At 44.7% G+C, this 20,759-nt stretch overlaps 1 protein-coding gene across 1 annotated transcript in view; it reads left to right on the top strand.

The window, feature by feature from the left end:
- The first annotated feature begins 2,974 nt into the window (after positions 1-2,974).
- The window catches only part of CHN1 (chimerin 1), an 81,051-nt gene continuing 63,266 nt past the window's right edge, over positions 2,975-20,759 (top strand). The window contains exons 1-2 of the mRNA XM_042874512.1: positions 2,975-3,050; positions 18,931-18,969. Of these exons, the coding sequence (XP_042730446.1) occupies positions 3,032-3,050; positions 18,931-18,969 (58 nt within the window). The 5' untranslated portion in view covers positions 2,975-3,031. The remainder of the gene's footprint in view (positions 3,051-18,930; positions 18,970-20,759) is intronic.

The following is a 20,759-nucleotide window of genomic DNA, read 5'->3' as shown; positions in this document are numbered from 1 at the left end:
TTGAAGCAAAGTTGGGGCAAAGGTGAACACTGTAACTTGCTGCTGTTGTCATCTGTTGAAATGTAATTTGGGTGTGTTTTCTTTTTAATGGAAATTACATCAAAGCTTAAGATATGTTTTCCAAGACCCACAGATAGTATTTACTATATACCACCTATAGTTCATGATGATCTCATCACATTTATGCAAATGCCTTGGCTCCATTAAGTGGGAGCCGTAATGTGAAAGCCCTAAAGAAGTGTCTTGGAAAGGGCTCTGCTCAGGTGGCATAGAGGAGAATGAGCTTTTTTCTTTGATGCCATCAAAGTCCAAAACGGCCTCATGCCATCAATCTAAGTGGAGCAAATTGCTTAGATGTGATTCGCTTATTTTGACAGTTAAAAAAAAAAAAAAAAAAAAGATTTTACTGCCATGGAAATCCCCAGACTAGCACTGGTGCAAGCAAGATGCTGATTATGCCTGGTTTGCACAGGTCACTGATTGCTGCTGTACTTGATGCAGGCCTCCTGCCTCCCTCTGTGCCTGTGCAGAGCCAGGTAATATTACTTTAAGTGACTTGGCCATTGGTAATGAAGAGTATTGGAAAGATAAGTTCAAATGACAGTTCTCTCATCAAAGCAAGAAACATTCAAAATACTGCTAGCATGCAGTGACGCTTCTGTATTTGCGGTAGACTTGCTGTTATGTTGAAGTAGCTGCGCTTACTAAATGTTAATTTTAACTAGAAAGCTTAAGAAAGCTCAGCAGTCAGTGTTCCAACTTTTTATTGATGACTTGTAAATTATGTAGAACCACTGAGCAAGTGGTAGAAACCTGCCTTGCCTTTTCCAGGGAAGAAACACTGCACTGCAGAGGAGAGGAGCCGTGGAGGCACTGGTAACACAGCCACTGCCAGTTATGTGTTAGGCTTCTGCTGTGCTGCCCTCCTGCTGCCAAGGGGCAGCTGTCTTGAGATGCTACCCCTATTCATCAGGTAACATTTCACCATGCCTTCACTTTTAGTATTCCCCATTAATAAGGGACAGCTTTACTTTATGTTTATTTTCCTTCACGTAATATTGGATTTACAAGCTGGAAACCTTTCTTTACAGTTGGGTATAAATCTTTGTAAATGTCAGTAATTAATTTTAAAATCTCATTTATCAATGTATAATGAGTGAATTAGTTCAGGTTTGAAGAATAAATGTCTTGTAATTAGGCACAATTTTGCACCAGGCCCTCAGACATTCAGATGGATCAATGCAGGACAGCAGTGAGTAGCAGGCTTTTCCCTGTGCCCACGTCAGAAGCGAGAGGCACAGGGGTAGGGGCCACTGCGGTAGATGCTGGCAGCCAGCCCTAAATCCCAGTAAGGAGATTTAAGGCAGAGAATGAAACAGTGGTAATTGCCTCTGGAATGTTAAGAGCTCTGAGGCTGAGGGGAGGAGGTGAGAAAGCAGCTGAAGGACAAAGAGCCGGAGCGGAAAATAGCATCCTGTATCTGCATTGCTCTTCCAGAGTACAGCCTCGGTGCACCCTGAACGTTCCCACCAGGCAACAAGTGTAACTGTGCTTCTGCTACAGAGCGTGGTGCTAACAAACCACTTCTTAAAAGGGGGAGCTTCAAGAGAAACTACATACCAAGATCATCCTTGCTTCCCTGTGAAGCAATGGCGAGGAGCCTCAGTAGTGCTCACTACGGAAATTCCCACAGTTGTTGCTAAGGCATCATTGCCAGTGCTCTGAGTTGTGCTGGCTCCACAAGGTATTATGTAAGTGTAAGATACTGTTGTTACATGGAAAAGGCCACGATGATTCTAGGCCTGCTCAAAAAGCAAGGTGTGGGAGAAGACACCTTTGCTTTAGAGAACACAGGGCTGTTTGGGTGCTTTTTCCTCCTGATCTGTGCCTCTGATTTCTTCCTGATGTGTCAAAATGTTACTTTCTGTGGACAAGAAAACACTTGTAATATAAACAAGTAGTTAGATAAAGATGTTGGTGTAGCGGCAGAGAAAAAATTGACTGTGTAATTCAAGGAAAGCTGAGGGGAAATTGACATTAAATCTCAGGAAATGTAAGAAAAGAGGTCTGTGTGAAGATCCACCTCCTTTCAAAAAGCAAAGCAAAGACCACGTCATGTAGGCAAAACGGCAGAGGTTTGTTGTTGCTTCTCCCAACCCATTTTCGAGCTATTTAAGTCTCATTTTAGCCCTGCAATCAGTGTGTTATTGCACAGCAGTCCCGCTGCTCTACAAACTTCCACACTTCATACGTGCAAAATAAAAACGTTCGGTGAAATCAGGTCCATCGTGCTACACTTGCTCTGTTTTCCTTCTTCCCAAGTGCCAGGACTGTTGTTTCATGCGAAGCCATCAAGTCACCCAGCCGTGTGTGTGCTAAGTAACCCCTGTCCGTAAGCATTTGTTCCTAGGGTAGGAATGCAAGCGCCGGCAGCGAGTTCGGCACGATGCTCTCCTTTCACCTGAAGGATTTCACTGCCGTTTACGGTGCCAGCTGGCGGCCGCCGGGTTGGAACTTCTCGTACCCGGGGAGTTCTCAGGAGGTCCGCAGGGGCCGCGAGGAGAACGCTCCTTCGCGCAGCGAGCCCTCCCTGCTCTAAACGCAGCGCTTTGTCCCAGGATCGCTCCGCCCGGTGCCCGCAGCTCCTTGAGGCCGCAGCAGCCCAGGGCTCCGCACCTGTCGCCCGGCCCCGGCGCTTCTTTGTGCCTCGGCGGCGGGGCGGCCGCGTTGCCATGGGAACGGCCCCGCCGGCTGCGGCAGGAGGGCGGGAGGCGGGTCGTGTGGCGGCGCAAGATGGCTCCCCGAGGCGGCGGGCCGCACTGAGAGCGCGGGCGGGCGGCAGGGAGGGCGGGAGGAGCCGGAGTGGGGCCGCGCCCGGCCCAGGCGGCCCCTCGCGGCCCTCATCCCCTTCCCCTCGGTCGCAGCCGGCAGCTCCGCGGCCGCGGGCGTTGCGGACGCGCCCTGCCGCCGCCGCGAAGCGCCGCCGCGCCAATGCCGGCACCGCTGCGGCCGGCCAGCCCCCGCCTGTGCCATGGCTCTGACCTTGTTCGGTGAGTAGCGGCCCGCGCCCATTGTCTGCGGCGCGGCGCGGCGGGGCGGGGCCGGGAGGGGCGGGGGCCGCGGGCAGGGCGCAGGCACGGCGGCGGGAAAAGTTGCGCCGAGCGGAGAGCGGAACCGGGATGCGCGGAGCGGCGGGCTGGGCGTGCGGGCAGGGCAGCGGGAATGGGCTGGGCTCTGTGTGCTCGAGGCGCTCTGGAGGGAAAACGGGAGAGCCGTGGTTTGACTGCTAAGCGCAGGGCTTCTCTGATTAAGCGCGGTATTAATTTCGCTGTTAAAACGCTGCCCAAAGGCGCGTTACTGGAAGCCACGAGGCGAGCAGAGCGGCGGCGCCGCGGGCGGCACGGGAGGAGCGCGGGGCTGGGCACGGCCGGGCGCTGCTCCTGCGGCAGGAGTCGCTTCTGCGGGAGAGAGCGGCGCGATGCGATCGTCCCGCGCTGCCCGGGTTGGCGCAGCTCCGTAAAACAAGGAGCGTCATTCCGTCTCTCCTCTAAGATCTGGCACCTGTTATGTTGTTCCGATACGCCAGCCCCATCCGACAACAAGTTCAGCACGTGTTGCAAAATAGTTGTCGGCCGGGAAGCTGGCCGTGGCGCGCCTTAGCTGCTGCGCGGTCCCCGCTGGGCTGCGGATGGCCGCCGCGTCGGGCGGGGCGGGCCCTGCAGGGGCCGAGCTCACCGCCTGCTGAAAGCAACGCGCGTTTGCCGCGGTGAGTAGCTGACGTGTGTCCTTGTAGTCTTCGGCTACGGAGTTGAGAGTGTTTGAACTCGGGCTTTTATACGAAGTAACGCTGTTTTTAGCGGGCTCGGCGACCTGTAAGGGTCCCTTCTGGCTCAAGTGATTCTGTGATGATTCTGTGACATTTGTAAGCCGAGCACCTGTTTTATAGACTCACCGGGTTATTTTTTAACTTCTGTGAGTTTTATCTGCTTGATAACGTTCTTCGATCAATAAATTTGCGTTACAAAGGAAATTGGATCGGGTTTGCGCGTGCTCTCACATCTGCTGTTAGTGACATTGATGCATGTTAAAGCTAATGAGCAAACAGAAGATGGAGCAGCGGGCCCTGCTGTGCCAAGGGCTTAAATAAAATTTTGCCAAGGGTAAAAAGAAATAAAATAAATAAATAATCTGAAGATTGCACCCTCATAAGGAACCACAAAGGGACAATAGGAGGGCACAGCAAATAAGATTACTATATGTTAATAAATTGATGTGAAACCCTTCGTAAGTGTAAAAGCAGAGGAGCGCATCTTAAACTATGAGCACAGGAGCATCAGGGGGAGTTGGGTTAGTACAGGAAGCGAGTGCTATGTATGCAGGTAAAGCTGTGATTCGCTAACAGTGGAGTTATCACAGCTTCATATATTGCTGTGTCCTCTGAGCTGCTGTGACTTGCTGCACGCTGTCTCTTCACACACAACAACAGACCCAAAGGTGTCTGCTTTAAAGCATAAGGACAGCCTTCAGCTTTTGTTTTGGTTGTGGCTGCCTCTGGATGGATGTGTTCTCAGTTGCCACGCTGCCTCTGACCCGTAGTATCTCAATGCAATAATATGCCACTCAAGAATATAGAAGTATTTTTAACCATTTTCAATGTAATCTTCTTGCAAATCTGGGAAAAGACAGGAGAAGCATACCTAAACGAGTATGTGTATTCCTGGGCTTACACAGCTGTAACTGTGCTGTTTTAAATTCGCACCCCTGGTATGCCAATGAGTATCCTGAGCGAAACCCTCCCTCAGGACCTGTTTGCTGTGGTTCTGCACTTTCATGTACATTCTAGGCTCAATACTCCATGTTTTTTCTAACCTATAATAGTATATCTGAATAAAATTTCACATGATCTTGGGTCGCTTCTGATAGGATGTGCCACAAAGACTATAAAACTTGAGATAAATTACCACGTCAGCTTGGGAAGAAAATCCACCCAGTTTGGTGGGTTCCTTTCAATTAATGTGTATATGTGTCAGCACAGCAAGAGCAAGGAGAGGGATGGGAAGTGTTGCAACATGCCTTTTTTGTGCACTTGATGTTGATTTATGGCTATTTCAGTGTGTAGGTGAAAGGCTATTCTAAAAGGGGACAGGGCTAGAAAGCAGGGTGACATCATATATTCCAGACCTGTGGTTATCAGGCAGTTGGAAGGGTGGATAGGCTGCATTATATCTCCTTGGTAGAATGGCTGAGAGTTCTCCCGTTGGAGATTGCCCTTTGCTACAGAATGCCAAGCTGCTCTGTGTAGCCACTGGAATGCTAGCTGCAGGTGGGGCCTTCAGGGTGGCACTTGGAGGCTCTCAGAAGGTTGGCTGTCCATTCAGTCACCACAACCTTGTCAGTAGCCTTTTTTCCCTCTCCGCAACCATTTCTTCCTGCCTGCTGCAGCAGCTGAATGGAGTTTAAGCTGCGTCCATCCCTGCTATTTCAGCACAAAGTCATGGTGCATGGAGGTGTGCAGAGGCTGCATGCTGGGAAGCAGCTGAAGGAACTCGCAGGTTCTGCTCTGCTGCCTGTCTTGGAGGGAGGAAGAGCTCGCAGATGCGATTCTGTGGCTGGATTCCCTGAGGCCCATTTGCTAATAGGTGGAGCTGTGGAGGCAAAGCTGAGGTGTGTGCTGTCATTCTGCTTGGATGGCTGAAATATGGGAGAGATAACAAACAAGGTAGAGGAAAAAGAGGATATGTGAAGTTGTGCTATTGCTGCAGCTGTTTGCTGAGGATGCTTTTGCCTCTGGGTGTCCTGAGAAGCGTTTAAAGGAAGTCAGTGTTGTTTGGAAGAGTTTTTTGTTATGCGTTACTGCTTGTCTGTTCACTTTCTGTTTGTTTGCTAACAAACTGCCTTGTGTGAACTGAGGAAGATGTCTCCAAATGGCCAGGGAAGCTCTTCCTGACCACATCTATCGTTCGTTGTTTGTGACACTGCTTTCCTGTTCAGAGCACACAAGTGGATGAGAACTCCCTTCCTGAACACTGGTGGTAAGAAATGAGACATGAAACTGCAGAAATAACCTCCTATGAATCTATCTGTTGCTATGAGTATGGAGCAAGCCTTGGAAAGAGATGGTTCCGTCACTGAGGTGCTTGTGAACAAGTGACCATTTTCATTTCTGTGCATTTGTGATTACTGCTTTCCATGCAAAACCCCACTGTCTCATCACTGCTGCCCTGAAAGGTGGGCTGTGATTCTTTTGGCAAAACACATCTTTTTGGTTGTCGCGGTCTTAAAAAAAGGTACTGTATGGAAGTGAAATCAATTCCTTGTTCTCTGAGTGTTTTGCCTGCATGGGAAAGGCTTTTAGCCTTTCTGCTACTTGGTTGGCTTAGTGAGAGGAACATGTAAAGCCAAAGCTCCTCTCCAGAAGGCTTACCTATTGGTAACGCCTGTGGATTCACCGTGGGGTGGGAAGTGCTCAGAAATTGATGTGATTATTGCTGCCTGTGCAGAGCCACTAAGAATGGGGTAAGCAGGTGGTGCACAACTCAACTTGTTCTCTTCTTTGCCCTGAACTACTTTTAAAACTCGTGGCAAGCTGTCATGGCAAGTATTTTCCAATAGTAACATAGTTAAAGAAACAAGCTGTACCAGAAGAGTGTTTTTTCAGTTTGGTTCTGTGTGGAAAGATGTGATGGAAGTTTTCTCATGGAATCAGTGCGTTTGTGATAAGGTTGTTATCGCTACAGGGATTACAAGAGTGGTGAGGTGAACAGTAGCCTCAGGCCAATGATTTTAACAGAGATTTAAGCATGTCAACATCTAGTTATGAGAAGAACTTGGAATTATTCAATTAGACAAAACTATAGATAACAGCAGTGTTTTTTGTCTGTCTTTTTTGTTTGTTTTATTTTTAAGCAAGATTTAGAAGTGAAGGTGATTCATTAAGCGTGGATGGAAGCCATGTTAGAGGTGAATTTGATTGATCTTCCAAATCCCATTCATGTGGGTGGGAAGGAGAGTGTCCAAGTGCTGAGAATCATAAGGCTATTTTCTCCTAGGTTCTGTGCTAACCCTACCTAATGGGTAAGACCTAATGAAGCAAGTAAGGACAGCAACCTTGAAAAGCTTGTGCTGGCAACGCAGTCTCAAGGAAGAATGGAAATAAAAACCTACTTAGGAGCAGGGAAAAGAGGATGAATCTGTTAACTGGCACAGGGGTATCCATTGATCAAAGTATTAGAGAAGCGACACTAACGCTTATAAATGAGGTGGAAAAATTTCACTCGTGGCTTCCCATCTTAGTGCTTGGAATTGTGCTTCAGGCAGTGGCTAGTATAGAACTGTGTTTTCTGTAACTGAATATTGTAGGAAATATCACAGAGGTAACTGCTGGAGCTGTAAAGGTCAGATCCAGTTGTGCCCACGTGTGAAAAGTACAGGGTTTTGGAATGTTCTCAGAGAGGTAGAGATTGACATAGAAAATGTTACTGCTGCGCCTTGTGCTCTCCAGGAATATATCTGTTGTTATTAGAATATATCAAAGCATCTGCCCAGGAACCAGAGGCTAGAATTAGGTCAAGAATTGTGTCTAATAGTCGCATTGCCTTCTTTTAAGTAAACCAAAGTAACTCAGGAAGAGAGGAAAGATGGAATAAGAAATAAAATGGAGCAGAGAAAGATTTTAATTCATGCCAGCTACAGCAGAAGCCCTCTGAATTCACCCCCTCCTAACAATTCTCCACAGTCTTTTATCCCATAGAAATCCTCTCGCATCCCTTTCCTCCTTGCCTGTGAGCTGCTCATACATGGAGGCAACCTGCACAGCATGGAATCTCACCTGGTGCTGTCAGGGAGGACTGTTCTCTGGATCGTCAGACCACGGAGGAGTTCCCAAATGCTGTTGACGCAGATTTTTATGTGATAGAAAGCATGTCTCAGTGTCCAGAATGTGTTTGCATATAGAGTACTATACTTGAGTACTGTTTTAATCAGTAAATTCAGAACATAAGCCTAATACAAACTCTTTGGAAGATCATGTTGCTTGTGCCAAGTGAAAGCACATGTATCAGAATCCTTCAGGAGTACAGGTAATTTCTCGATAAGCACCTTCCCTGTCAGATGATTTTCTTTTCTTCCAGAGCCAGCAGTTTAGTGCTCACATCTCGAGCTATTTAGCTGCTCCACCTTGTGGACAGATCGTGCAGTTCCACAGAAGCAGGCTTCAGATAAAGCGCAGCAAGACAAACCCAAAAGCTGCCCGCAGAGCTTTGCAAGCATTTAAACAATGTAATCATAAACTGGCATAAAGGCTCCTGGCTGAGGATTTTGCAGACACTCAGGATTTGTAACTTCAGTGGGATAGATTGTATCTGTCTTGCAAATCTTCATAAAGGATGGCAGGAAATTGAAAGCCCTCTAGATCTTGCCTTTCCGGATCTGTCTTGAAACAAAGAAAAGTGTAATTTAAAATCACTGAAATATTTGGTCTGCTAAATCTAGGTGCTAGTCCCTGGGAGGAGGGCTGATTGCCTCCAGCTGGGCAGCCTGCAGTGTGATGTGCCACAGCCTCTGCCAGCGTGGAAGAGCCGATGCATTTGGCATTTCCAGCATTCAAAGTATTTGCTCATCCTGTATCTGAATGAGAAAAAGAAGGAAATTTCTGAAGTCACTTCAGAATTTCTGGAAAACGTGCTCACCAAACACTTTGGGACAGCTTAGGGAGAATTCCCACTCCGGAAGTAAAGGTCAAGCACTGTTTTCTAAGTGCTGGAGGTTGGTTGCTCACTGCGTGGTGTCGTGCTACATGGCCTGCAGAGCCACCACTACAACCATTTAAATCATGGAGCACCAAGGGCACCAGGTAGCCTTGAAGGAAGTCTTGAGTGCTGCTGCAGCAATGGAAAAAGAGCTACCAAATTATTCTGTCTGCAGAGAAGGTGGGGGACTGTGAAATACGGAGTAATAGCATGGGCAGGAAAAGCAAACCCGCTGTTAGTACAGTACCTAATAGTTCCTGGCTCTCACATGTCAGGGTACTACTCAGTCTCCTCAATTGCTGAGTTAGTATCTGGTAAGTATAAAAGCCAGAGCAGACTATAAAAGCTGCTGATAATTATTTGGTATGGGCAGTCTTCCATACGTATTCATCTGCACTTTATGACTTCCATATGAATCTGCTTTAGTGCAGAGTTGGATTGCTTTTCACTGGAAAACAAAACAAAAAATGCAACAGGATGTAGCTCTTCCTTGCCTCTGCCTTGCTGGCTGAATGTACACCCAATAAGGGAAGCATGCTTTTGACACAGTGATTAATTTTACTGATTTCCTTTTCAGGATTTCCAAAAAGTATGTTTATGAATGTAACCGTGAAGGCGCTGAAACAATCTTCAGAGTTTCAACAGGAGCGGAGAAATATTTCAAAACGTAGCAATGAGATGAAATGATTGTTCTTTCTGTAGAGAAGATATTTGGGAGCCTTCTGCTGAATGCTATTGCAGTGCTAAAGAACTCCCCCACGCACTCCAGGCCGGCTCTGACCCCGCACCAGCCCAGGATGGTGGTTCTGCCCCAACTTGCTCCTTGCAGGCTCAGCCTTGGCAGCAGGTGACTTGCAGCCCCGGTGTCTGGGCTGTGCAGGGCAGGATCAGAGGATGTGGTGCTGCTGGGAGATGGTGAATATCTCTGAGGTAATGGGTGACGGGCTGCTCTAACAGAGTGCTTGTCGCTCACTGTGTCTCAGAGCTCTGTCAGCATCTGCCCTATTTCTGTGCAGAAATCCTGTAGATTGCAATCTGTGACAATTGCGTGCAGCATTCTGCTGCGCAGCTGTCCCCATCTAGCCACATAGGTTGGCCAGAACCATTTTTAAACTGAAGTCTGGAGAGTGATCTGTCACATCCTATGACTTTCCACGTGCCTGTTTTTGTGTTTTGCCACAGTGAAGCTTTTTCTATGAAGCAGAGCTAAGTACACCAGAAGAGGTTATGCAGAGAGGCAGTGCTGCCTGGGGCATTGTTGGGTTGCTGGGCCTCAGGAATAGGGATACCAATTTTTCATCTATAGGATGACTTCATCTATGTGAGCCTCTGCTCTTGCCAGCAGCTGTTCTTATTTTCTATTTAGACATCATGTTCCATAGCACAAAGTCTGCTCTTTGCTTGTGGATGTTGCCATGAGCTTTCGGTTCCAGTAAGGATGGGTCAATATTGTTCAGAACAGGTGTGAGAAGCCATCCAAATAAAGCATATGGAGAGGGGGGAAAAAAAAAAAAAAGAAGAAGAAAGAGAAGGAAAAAGTGGGATTATCCAAAAGAAAGACTTTGGGGGCTAGCTTCGAGCACTGATCTTATGGAACTTTGCAGACAGCTCTCCTGTTCCCTGTGGGCAGTGGCCAAGCTCTGTGTTGAGCTGCTTGTCCTCATCCACAGAGCACAGCTTTTATCCTCAGAAGTGTAGCAAGAGCTGAGGACAGATGGAGGGCATCTCTCATGCCTCCTGGTGTTTCCAGAGCCACAGGTGAACCTACAGAGAAGGAGATTTATGAAAAAGATGTGTTTAATGCTACAAACAAGGAGAGACTGATGGATAAATTTTTGTTGCTGTAGTTATATTGGTGAGCAATGAAATTGCCAAGAAGGAAGGTGTGGCTTTCATCTGCTTGACATGAAAAGTCCTATTTGCATCCTTGTAGGCCTCTTGAAGGTTTTGTATGGGAACAGAAAGAGGTAAGAAATGGTACTTCCATGTTTTGGATTGAGTGAAAGCTCACAGCATCTGGAGAATGACATTTGGAGGAAAAAAACTAATTCCAACTCAAGAAAAGGCATTCCACCACATTGTGTCCATTTCCCTTTCTCTGACCCTGCCAATAATGTGTTTTAGGAGTTTCCTTCATAATACTATAAAGTGATCCTGGTTCCAGGCAAGAGGACTTGGTAGTCTGTCCTCCTCCTTCCAGCCATGAGCATTGATGTGTTGCATCTGTTCTGGAAATAAGAGTGCAAACACAAGCCATATTTTTGCATGAGCAATGGCTTGTGTTATTGACAACTGTTTTAGAAAATGGAAAATCTGTTTGTAATAAGAATCATAATAGGTTTGTTATAACTCCGATGGTCAAAGAACATAAACGGGTCAAGTTTGGGAAAGGAGAGGCAACAACATCTATTACACCACAACAGAGAGACATGCTTTGGAGCACGAGTCCACCCTGAGACTGTTCATAACAGCAGTCAGAAATCAGATCTGCTCTTAATTTTCAATTTTCTCTCGTGTGACTCTGGTTTTGCCTGGGCTGCTAATGGGTGGTTTGGTTTTGTTTGTGTTTTTCCACAGGAGGCTAATGAATTCACAGCAGCTATCTTGGACTGAAATGGAAGGGAGGACAAGTTCTCAGCAGATTTTTAGCAATGCATGGGGAGGCAGGGTCAGCGTTGTGCTCTTTTGTTGTGGTTCAGCTTTTAGTAAAACCACAACACTGTATTTAAAAATATTTTAGAGCAGGAAAGTGAATGTACATTCATTATTTCAATGCTGGTTGTGAAAAACATTCAAGGCAAACAAGCAAGTAGTGATTAAACATGCCTTCTTGATTCAGTAAATTAGGGCATTATGCAATTGATGGAGGGATTGTATTTCAAAAGTGCCTGAAAGCTCTTCCTTTATTTAGGGTCTCCTCTACACGACCTTGACAGGACAGATTTCTTATTCAGGGGAAGAGATTAATTTACAGCTAGAAGACACTTCTGTAACATCATGTTGGGATTTTCTGCTATTAGAGTGGCTGGTCAGAATATTTGTGCAATCAAGTTTCACTCAAAATTACCCTTTGGAAGATATGTTAGAGAAATTGAGTCAAGAAATTATTTTTGTGAATGGCTTTAGGCTGTGGTTAAGGAGTTGTAACTGGCTGGAAGTTCAGGCAAAAGTAATGGTGTCCTTGCAGGTACTACTGTTTGGAACAACTGAAACAAATGATGGGAAGTGAGCTTGGTCCCTGTGCAGAGAGATTTTTAGAACAGGAGATAAAGAAGGAATTGTGGAAATAAATAATAGGAAGGGAAATATAGGAAAGTTAGTATTTTCTCCTAGTCTGACTTGTTCTGGCTAGAGTGAGGCCTGTGTAAGAGCAATAGCTTTGACGTGAATTGCTGCCTACTTCCAAGCAAACTCATCTGACCATGATCAAAGCACTGAGCAGCAACTCTAATGAAAGCCAGTCTGGATTTACACTAGGGAAGCTTGATTACAGTGTTCGTGTTACTTGACATTACTTTGAATTGCTCTGAGACTTTATTTTCCTCACATAGAAGTCATTTGGACAAATCGTCGGTTGGATCTAGGAAATATGATTCATCCAGTAAGTGTATTTTTGTTAACTTTGGTCTTGCAGGATTTGTTAGCAAAAGACTGCTCATATACCCATAGGAAATGGTAGAGAGCTGCCCATCTCATTGTTCCAGCAACCTGGGGCAGCTGACAGTGCATTCAGCTTTAGCACAGTGGGTTAAATAAATAATTGACGGGCTGTTTTTCACTGAAATGGAGAAATGAAAATGACAAATTTGATTTTGACAGCATTATTTTGACAGATAGTTGAAAGAGCTATCATCAGCCTTACAGTGGTCTGCATCAGAGGGTCAGAGGCAGCTACCAGTTGGGCTCCCTTGTCAGCAGCCACAGCGAGCCCACTTTGTGTCGGGTAGTGGTGCTAGAAATCCCCTGCAGCCTGTTGTCTGAAGGCAGACTTCTATAAACAGAAAATAAAATTAAATTCTGTTTATTAAATGTCCACAAGGTGGCACCTGACATCTTTTTTGCCTTTCTGAATCCTGTTTTTTATGCATATTGTAATACTGAGAAATAATTTTAGAGATGTTGAAACTTGTAGCAGAGAAGCTAACTGCTTTCATGGAACTGTGTTTTTCCCCATTTAAACTACAGTCAAGAAAAGGGCAGCAAGAGCTGTGTACTTCGCTTGCTATTGCAGACACGAAAATTCCAGTTGTTACAAACTTCAAAGTAAATTTTTTAATTGGTATTTTTTGTTTGTTTTCTTAGTTTTTATTCATAATCATTCTTGTCGTCAGATGCCGCTGTGTTTGTGTGGCAAAGAGGAGGGAAAACAAGAACTTGCTTCCCTTGCTTCAGTTCAGAGAAAATCTAGAAGCACATGAGCTGCAGCCTGGTCTAACCACATAGCAGACAAGTCCATTTAGCAACAGCAGTGCCCATGATAGGTAAAATATTTCCCATTACAGTTTTCACATTATTCGTGTAGAGGCAGTAATAGCATACCTGATGAGAAAAGACTCTGAACTCCGGCTGTTTTCACTGGATGCCTCATTCTGACCCATTAGAAGCATTTCCACTGAATTTATCATCTTCACAAAAGACATTTGTAGACACAGGGATGGCGATGTGATTTATTTTATTTTTCTCTTCCCTTCAGGGCTGATATCAGAGCGTGGCCTTTTGTAGGGCCTTTTACGTTTGTTGAAAGTGCTCCCACAAGCAAAGCCATTGCTTAGTTGCATTAGAGGACTGGAAGTAACTCTTCTAGTTTTCTTGGGTATGGTTCACAGTTGCTTTCTCTTAATTGTTTTTACTTACGTAAAATTAGAAACCTAATTATACTTGTTTGGAGATATAAGCAAAAACATATGAAAACAAAAGGGCGAAGGCAAATAAGTAAATTTTGTCCCAGTACAACATTCCTAGGCCAGAGTCACAGTGTGGCTTAGTGCTGTGCCACAGCCATTCGGGACTGCCTGGGGAGCTGGTGGAGTCAGTGCTATGGAGGTTTTCCCAAAAGGGTAGGAGTGGCCCTGGGGGACGTCGATTTGTGGGCATGGTGGGGATGGGTTGGTGGCAGCACTAGATGGTCTCAGTGGTCTTTTCCAACTTTCTGACTCTATGAAGGGATGCTTTATTCTCGTGAGGACAGGGAGGAAACTAGCAGTGATTTATTCGGGAGCGTTTGCACTGCAGCTCCTTCAGTACATAGTGGTGCCTTGCCTGAAGAACAGCGGTGACGCATCTGAAAGTTTTCAAAGCTTTTTTTTTTTTTTTTTTCTGAATTCAAAGGAATAATCCTGCCAAGGATAACATTAAAATAGCATCAAAGACTCAATAGCAGTCTAGAAGTGTCAGTCATCATGGCCGAGTGTCAAACAGCGTATCATATGTTCTGGAGAGATGAGAAAAGGCCAAGAATAGCTGCTGCCCTGCAGGAATCATCCTGTTCCCTGACAGGCCCTGTGGTGTTCTGTTGTGGCTTGTGAAACCCTATGTGTTCCAGTTGGGTGCTGGCCATCTGTACCTGAGGTTCCTGGTCGTTTCTCTTTTCATGTTCACACGGAGGAGCTACATGCTCAAGAAGTCTTTGTTAGGAGTGCGTTTTACACGAGGCAGGTTAGCAGACCTCAGCTGTCTCCACTGCTCACTGAGCTTGGGCTGAAGCAAACCTCTTTGCATCCTTTGGTGCCCATTGCCTGCCGCATGGGCTGGCTGCTCCACCGCAGCAGCCATCACCATGTCGTGTGGCTTGCAGTTCACACCAAGGCTCTGCCCACAGCCCATTTTGTTCACTGACTGCTAGTAGCGCAGGTAGTAGAAGGACATAGGCTTTGTAGAGAAAGCTTTGGTCTCATCTGGCAGTGGCAAAGGACCCATGGCATATTTTGTTCCTGCCACAGCACACAGATGAGGGCTTCTGCAAAATGCTTTGTGCTGCCAAGTGCTGGCATTGGCAGAGTCCAGCATCTCCTATCTACTCTGAAGCTGTGGTGCTGCATCTATCTGGTTTACTGCTGCTGCCTAGGGCTGTGGCTGTACTTATCCTTTAATTACTTTGATGCTGTTTGAGTTTTATTTTGGTTGGAGTGCATAAAAGCCCAAACGGCTAGGGCCCGTTTACTGCTTAAAGCATTTTGTGATGCCTTGATTTTAGTTTCTGAAAGACTGTTGGCACTTGCACTCTGACGACAGGGATGAAATGATATTCTCTGTTCAGCTCTGACGTTTTTGTGGCTTGAGAATCTCACCAACAATATAAATTACACAGCTTTATTTCTGTAAGTCGAGTAAACCCTTTGGGCATATAGAAGGTGCTAATAAGCAACATTTTGAGGCTGAGGAGGAATTTTCTAGAAGTTTTTTCAGGGGCACAAGGAGGAGTCTGTTTAAAGGGTCAGCAAACGGCCATGGCTGCTTGTCATCCACCTCCCCAGCAGTTAAAATTTGACCCACACTGCTGCCAAATAAAGCATGATCTAGTATCTTAAAACACATGTTAGTGCTTACTAGACTGTAACGTACAGAAGAAGGTTTTATACTTGTATCTTTTTATATTTATGACATACCATTCCTTGGGCCTAGGCTGTTCAGAAAACATGAAATTAGATTTACTTCTAATCACATTGAGGTTTTGTGCATGTGGTGAGGAGTCAGCCTCTTCCACAAGGTTTGCCTTTTGAGGCCTCACCTCTGTTTGACAGGGATATTGCCAAACACAACCCAGGTCTGGGGCAAGAGCTGCTGTGCCAGCAGATAGCTGGTTATTTCCTTCCAGACAGCATTAAACTGATCTCTTCCATGAGGGTTACAGATCACCATGCTACAGGAGATGACGTACAGTGAAAGAAAAACAAAACTGAATTCTCTGTAGCAAGCCTCACAGCAAGCCCTAAATTACTTGATAGGGTTACCATGCATGGTTACGCTGTTGCTGCTCTACCCTAGGGCTGGCTGGTCTTCAGTGGGGAGATAGAAGGAACCATTTCAAGCAGAGGTAAATATTTTTATTCTTTCTATAAAAGGAATACACAGAGACAAGCAGTCTAAACAGTTTGAGGCGATAGTAACAGTTTTCATATCTGCAGTTAAAACGTGCACTCAGAAAGTACTAAAGCTGTGTAGATTTATCTAATGGACGAAATGGCGGCCAGTAAGAAGAAAATAATGGTGGGAAATGCTGCATTGTAATGTCACAGTTAGTCAAATTTATGGAAAAATCTGAAATGCTCTCGCAGTACTTGTGTCTGTATGTGAACTTCTCAATGGCTGCATGAATTTCTGTTGGCAGAAAGCCTTTTCTGGTGCAAGCATGGATTTCTGACGGTCATCCTTTGATTTTTCACTTCTCAATTGCAAGTAGTTCTTGCACAGGTCTGCATAGTTTCCTTTTTCTTTCATTAATCTACATGCTTCAGGGAGATCAGGCTGGGCGCAGAAGGGAGAGCTCCTGTCCCACCATGGTATTTCTTCCCAGCAGGGGTCTGCTGCACGGTGAGTGCTGGCAGAACAGCAGAAACAGCCAGGGATCCCAAACCAGAGACACCGCAGCATTACAGGTCTGCAATAAGGTACTCGCTTTGCAGGCTGGTTTTGTTTTGCTGTGGGTTCAAGAATAAGAACTGATCTACAGGGTAGAGGACTGTACGTTAATTTTCATGTGTCCTGCAGCGTTATTTCCCCTCACCCTTATAACTTTCCTTTGCTTTGAGATTTAAAGTGATTTATCATAGAATCACAGTTTAAGATCAGAATCAGATTGAGATATTCTTACTCTTTTCTTTCTATAAGAGTATGTATTGATAATATGACAAGTCTATTTAGGAGCTTGAAAGTACAGGTTTTAAACAGTCAGCTGTTTCTTTTCTAGTCTAGGATGGAAAATGATTGAAGATCAGTATGGATTCAAGGCATAGAATTGGAAGAAGCTCTGATAAATCATATAAAAACAAAACCTCATATCCTTCCAATCAGAGTGAACTCCTGAAAAGTTCAAGATGTCTCATTGCTTGGGATAGTGGGAAGTTATCAAACATTTTCTTTTCTAAAGGTTAGGAAGGCTCTTAACTTCCAGCACCTGCCAGCTCGACCAGGCTGAGTTTAAAACTGCAGTTTCTGTACACGGATAGTGTATCTGGTAGAAAATGATTTGATTTTATTGTGGCGATGCTTAGCAGTGCTGAGATACCGTGCTGATGGGAGCTGTACAAAGATCTGAGAACTGCTAGCGTGGAGTTCATTGTGTTAACTGGAAGGTGATGCAGTGTTAGTGAGAAAATGTATTTTGGGTTCAGCATCTGTGTTTTACTAATCATGCCTTAAAGTGCTTTTTGGGTTCTTTGGACGCATAATTGGAGGTACCATACACAGAGGCCTGTACTGTCTGAAAATTAAGCCATTGGTAGATGGGACCACCTCAACTGGTCTTTAAAAACAGGAAGCTGACAGCTAATCCAATGCATGTACTCCTTGGTTTTTGTGTAACAGTGATTTTAGTTCTAAAACATCCTTACATGGAAGGGAACACTACAGACCCTCTCCTTCACTGTTGGTGCTGCACTGTTCTTGCTGCTACAGTATTTGTATCAGATAACTTTTAGTTTTGAATCACAATAAGTAAGACCTTTTGTTTTTTCATGTGGGATGGCCTGGGGGTATTCTAACACTGGTAAGGCAATAGAGCTTACAGAGGGATTTTCTAACAAAATACTTGTGCACAGCTGCATAACATAAATCATTCCTTTCAATTTTTGAACATTACATGTTTGTTTTATGAAAGTTACTGCTGTTCTTGTCTGACTTTAACAAGGTTTGGGGTTTTTTGTTTGGCACAAATAATGCTGCTTTTCAGTTTTATGATCGTGCTTTCCATACCCTAGCAATTACATGGCCTGAGTGCGAGCAAGTCCAGGTTAGGCTGCCAAAATGTTTGTATTTTCATAACAGTCAGCTCATATTTTACAAATACGGAGTGTTGTCCTTCACTGACGTTATTTATTTATCAACGCAACTGATGCCGATGCTGCCAGAAATAAGCTATAGCAGAAGGGAATGCAGCTAGGGGAATAAGAGTCCTCTCCTGGGACTAAACCCATTATTTTCACTTTCATGTTTTGCCCTTTTTCCACGTGGCCTTGCAGCGCGAAAGGATCTCATTACAGTCCTTCTGGAATGAATCGACTCGCATTGCCCTAATTAAAAATACCGGAGTAGGAGTGGGTGACCACTGCTGCATCTGTTGCTGCTGATCCTCCATCTCTGGTGGGCAGCTGGGGATCTCAGTGTTTGTGGGTGTGTTGTCGGGGCCCCAGGGCATGGTGGCACATCTCCAGGGCCTTCTGAAGGTCACCTTGCTCTGGGCAGTGGCTGTTTGACCACACGCTGCCTTAGTGATAAAGGGAATTGCGTTTGAAAACCCCGCGTGCACTGAGAATGGAAAATATCTCCTTCCGCTTAACCTGGTTTAGAGACAGGATGGAGAAGTCTCTCTTTTTGCAAAACAAGGACTTCCGTGTTGGATTTTATTTTAGGGGTAGTTAATTGCTGTCCAGAAGAGGAAGAAGGTGATGGCAGGGGTGAGTTTGGTGAGGGGCGATTTTTCAGGGTATTAACTGAGATTAGAAAATCTTTCTCTTGCTGTTTAACAAGGAACTTAAAGTATATTAGGAAGAAGTTCTTTACTGTGAGGGTGTGACACACTGGAGCAGGCTGTCCAGCAAGGTTGTGGATGTGCCCTCCCTGGAAGCTTTCAAGGCTAGGCTGGATGGGTGTTTGAGCAACCTGGTCTGGAGGGAGGTTAGGGTGAGACATCTAGGTGGTCTTAAAGGTCCCTCCCAACCCAAACCATTCAGTGATTCTATGTACATAATAAAACACTACACATTACCTGTCCCCTCTGATGTTTTGGCTCCTGATCTGCATGTTTGTCTTTTTGTAAATGGTTTTATTTGTGGCTAAGGATAATACCTTTCCATATATTCTAAGTAAAGAGGAGGAACTTCTGTCAGGCTGCTCTGTACTTCATTACTAAAAATAGTTACAGAATCCAGGTGCAATATTTATCTTCATACTGCAAGTGCTTCTGTGATGTTTCTTCTGTGTTAAAACGTTTCTAACACAACATTAAAAACTGCTGTTGTTCTTTCAGACACTGATGAATACCGACCACCTGTTTGGAAATCTTATTGTAAGTATCTCAGCTTTTTATTTTTTTCAAGTCAGAGCTAAAAAAGTTTCAGCCAGGTACCTTGGAAACAGACTCATTTTTGTTTTCATCTATGTGTATGGGAACTGTTGAGTCAAGACCTGAAGCACTGATTGAGCATCTGGGGAAAGGTCTGGGTCAGGCCTGGGAGCACAGGTGAAGGTGGAGCCTGGCTGCATCTCTTCTAGACCTGACTTAAGGGCTGGCTGCCACTGCAGAAGGATCTCTTTCTGGAGATCCCTCCTTTGTGGAGTTTTTCCCTGCGAGCCTAGATCTTTGGGTGTGGGTGAGCATTCTTTTCCTTTGCCATTGTCTCTTTTGCCATTCCACCATGCTAATCTTTCTAACTGTAACATCTGAGTATAAATTTAAGAAGCACCAAAAGCTTCTGTATCTTCCATGAACCTGAGTAGCACTGCCTGTTTGGGCATCTCCTTGCAGGCCGCTGTCAGGAATAGGATTGTCCAACCTTTCTTAATACCACAGCTTGGCTGCTAGCTTGCCAGGAGGCTCAGATGAATATGTACACCCCCTCTCCTGCACTGTTTTGGTTCACCGCAGCAAACCTTTCCCATAGAGCAGAATTAAGTGCACAGTCACGGGCTTTGCTTGTATTTCTCTCTCCTGATGGATGAAGTGGAATGGCTTGTTTGACTTCCCTAGCGATAATTGCAGCAGGGAAACTGATGTTCAAGTTTGAAATGCATACGTCAATTAGAGAAAAAATGCACATTTTGTTTTGTCACTTCACTAGTCTATCTGCTGTGCTTCTGACTGGAAGATGAGAAAAGATATTGTCTTCTGGGACAAGGAATTTCTTTCTAGAAAACCTGTTCAAACCTGCTTGAAGTAAAGAGGGAAACAGTTCACAACTTTTGGCCTATTTCTGCAAAATATGTTGATTCTACTGTACTCTTCTTTGAAATTCACAGACACCCATATTCACTTTATGTTTTTTTGTTGGTTTTTTTCTTTTTGAACCTTACTCTGGTTCGTAGAATTGGATCTAGACAAGGATTAGTGCCATCAGAAATGGCTTTTACAATAGAAGCTAGAGGATCTCTGTAGGCAAATAAAGGATCACACTATGCTTGAAATGAAGATTGCTATTTTATATATGTCTGTGCTGGTTTTCATCAGTTGCATAAATCATTTTTGTAATACCGGTACAGAATGGTTAGGATTGATTTTTAGTAACATCAGGAAGAAAACATTAGCTTTTTTTGTTTGGAACAAAGGGAGTCAGTTTTTCCAGTTGATCTTATGATTGCCAAATCATTGGGCAGTTTGCCTTTTTTTCCATTCTCATGTAATTTTGCACATAAATACACTATTTGTCATTGGAAAAGCCTCATCATCAAGTAAGAAGAGTAACGACCTGAAATCTTACTGTATAAAGTAATGTATGGTTTTATTATCTGAAGAAAGTGACAGCACACGTCAGCCCTTGGTGTTAGCACTAATGATTGAAACATAATTTAATTTGAAAACATTACAATTCCAAATCCCATTTTATTGAATCTGGTCCTATTCAGGTAATAATTTGGTGTTGACAGCCTTGTTTTGCAGGTGACTTACCAAACCAAACTGGTTTCATGATAGAAATTGACAGTTGCTCAGCTGGTATAAAACTATAAAGTTGCCACTGGCTCATACGATTTAATTGGCTTAGTGAGTCTCATATTAAAAATAAAAACAAAAGAGGTTTGGAAGACACTAGTAAGTATATGTCATACCTTAGGCCTTAACTGCTTTACCCTGCTATTTGACTC

The sequence above is a fragment of the Lagopus leucura genome, unplaced genomic scaffold (assembly GCF_019238085.1).
Source record: "Lagopus leucura isolate 7727_CA_CO unplaced genomic scaffold, USGS_WTPT01 Super-Scaffold_100012, whole genome shotgun sequence".
NCBI classification, from domain to species: Eukaryota; Metazoa; Chordata; class Aves; order Galliformes; family Phasianidae; genus Lagopus; species Lagopus leucura.
This window is presented reverse-complemented; position numbering and strand designations above follow the sequence as displayed.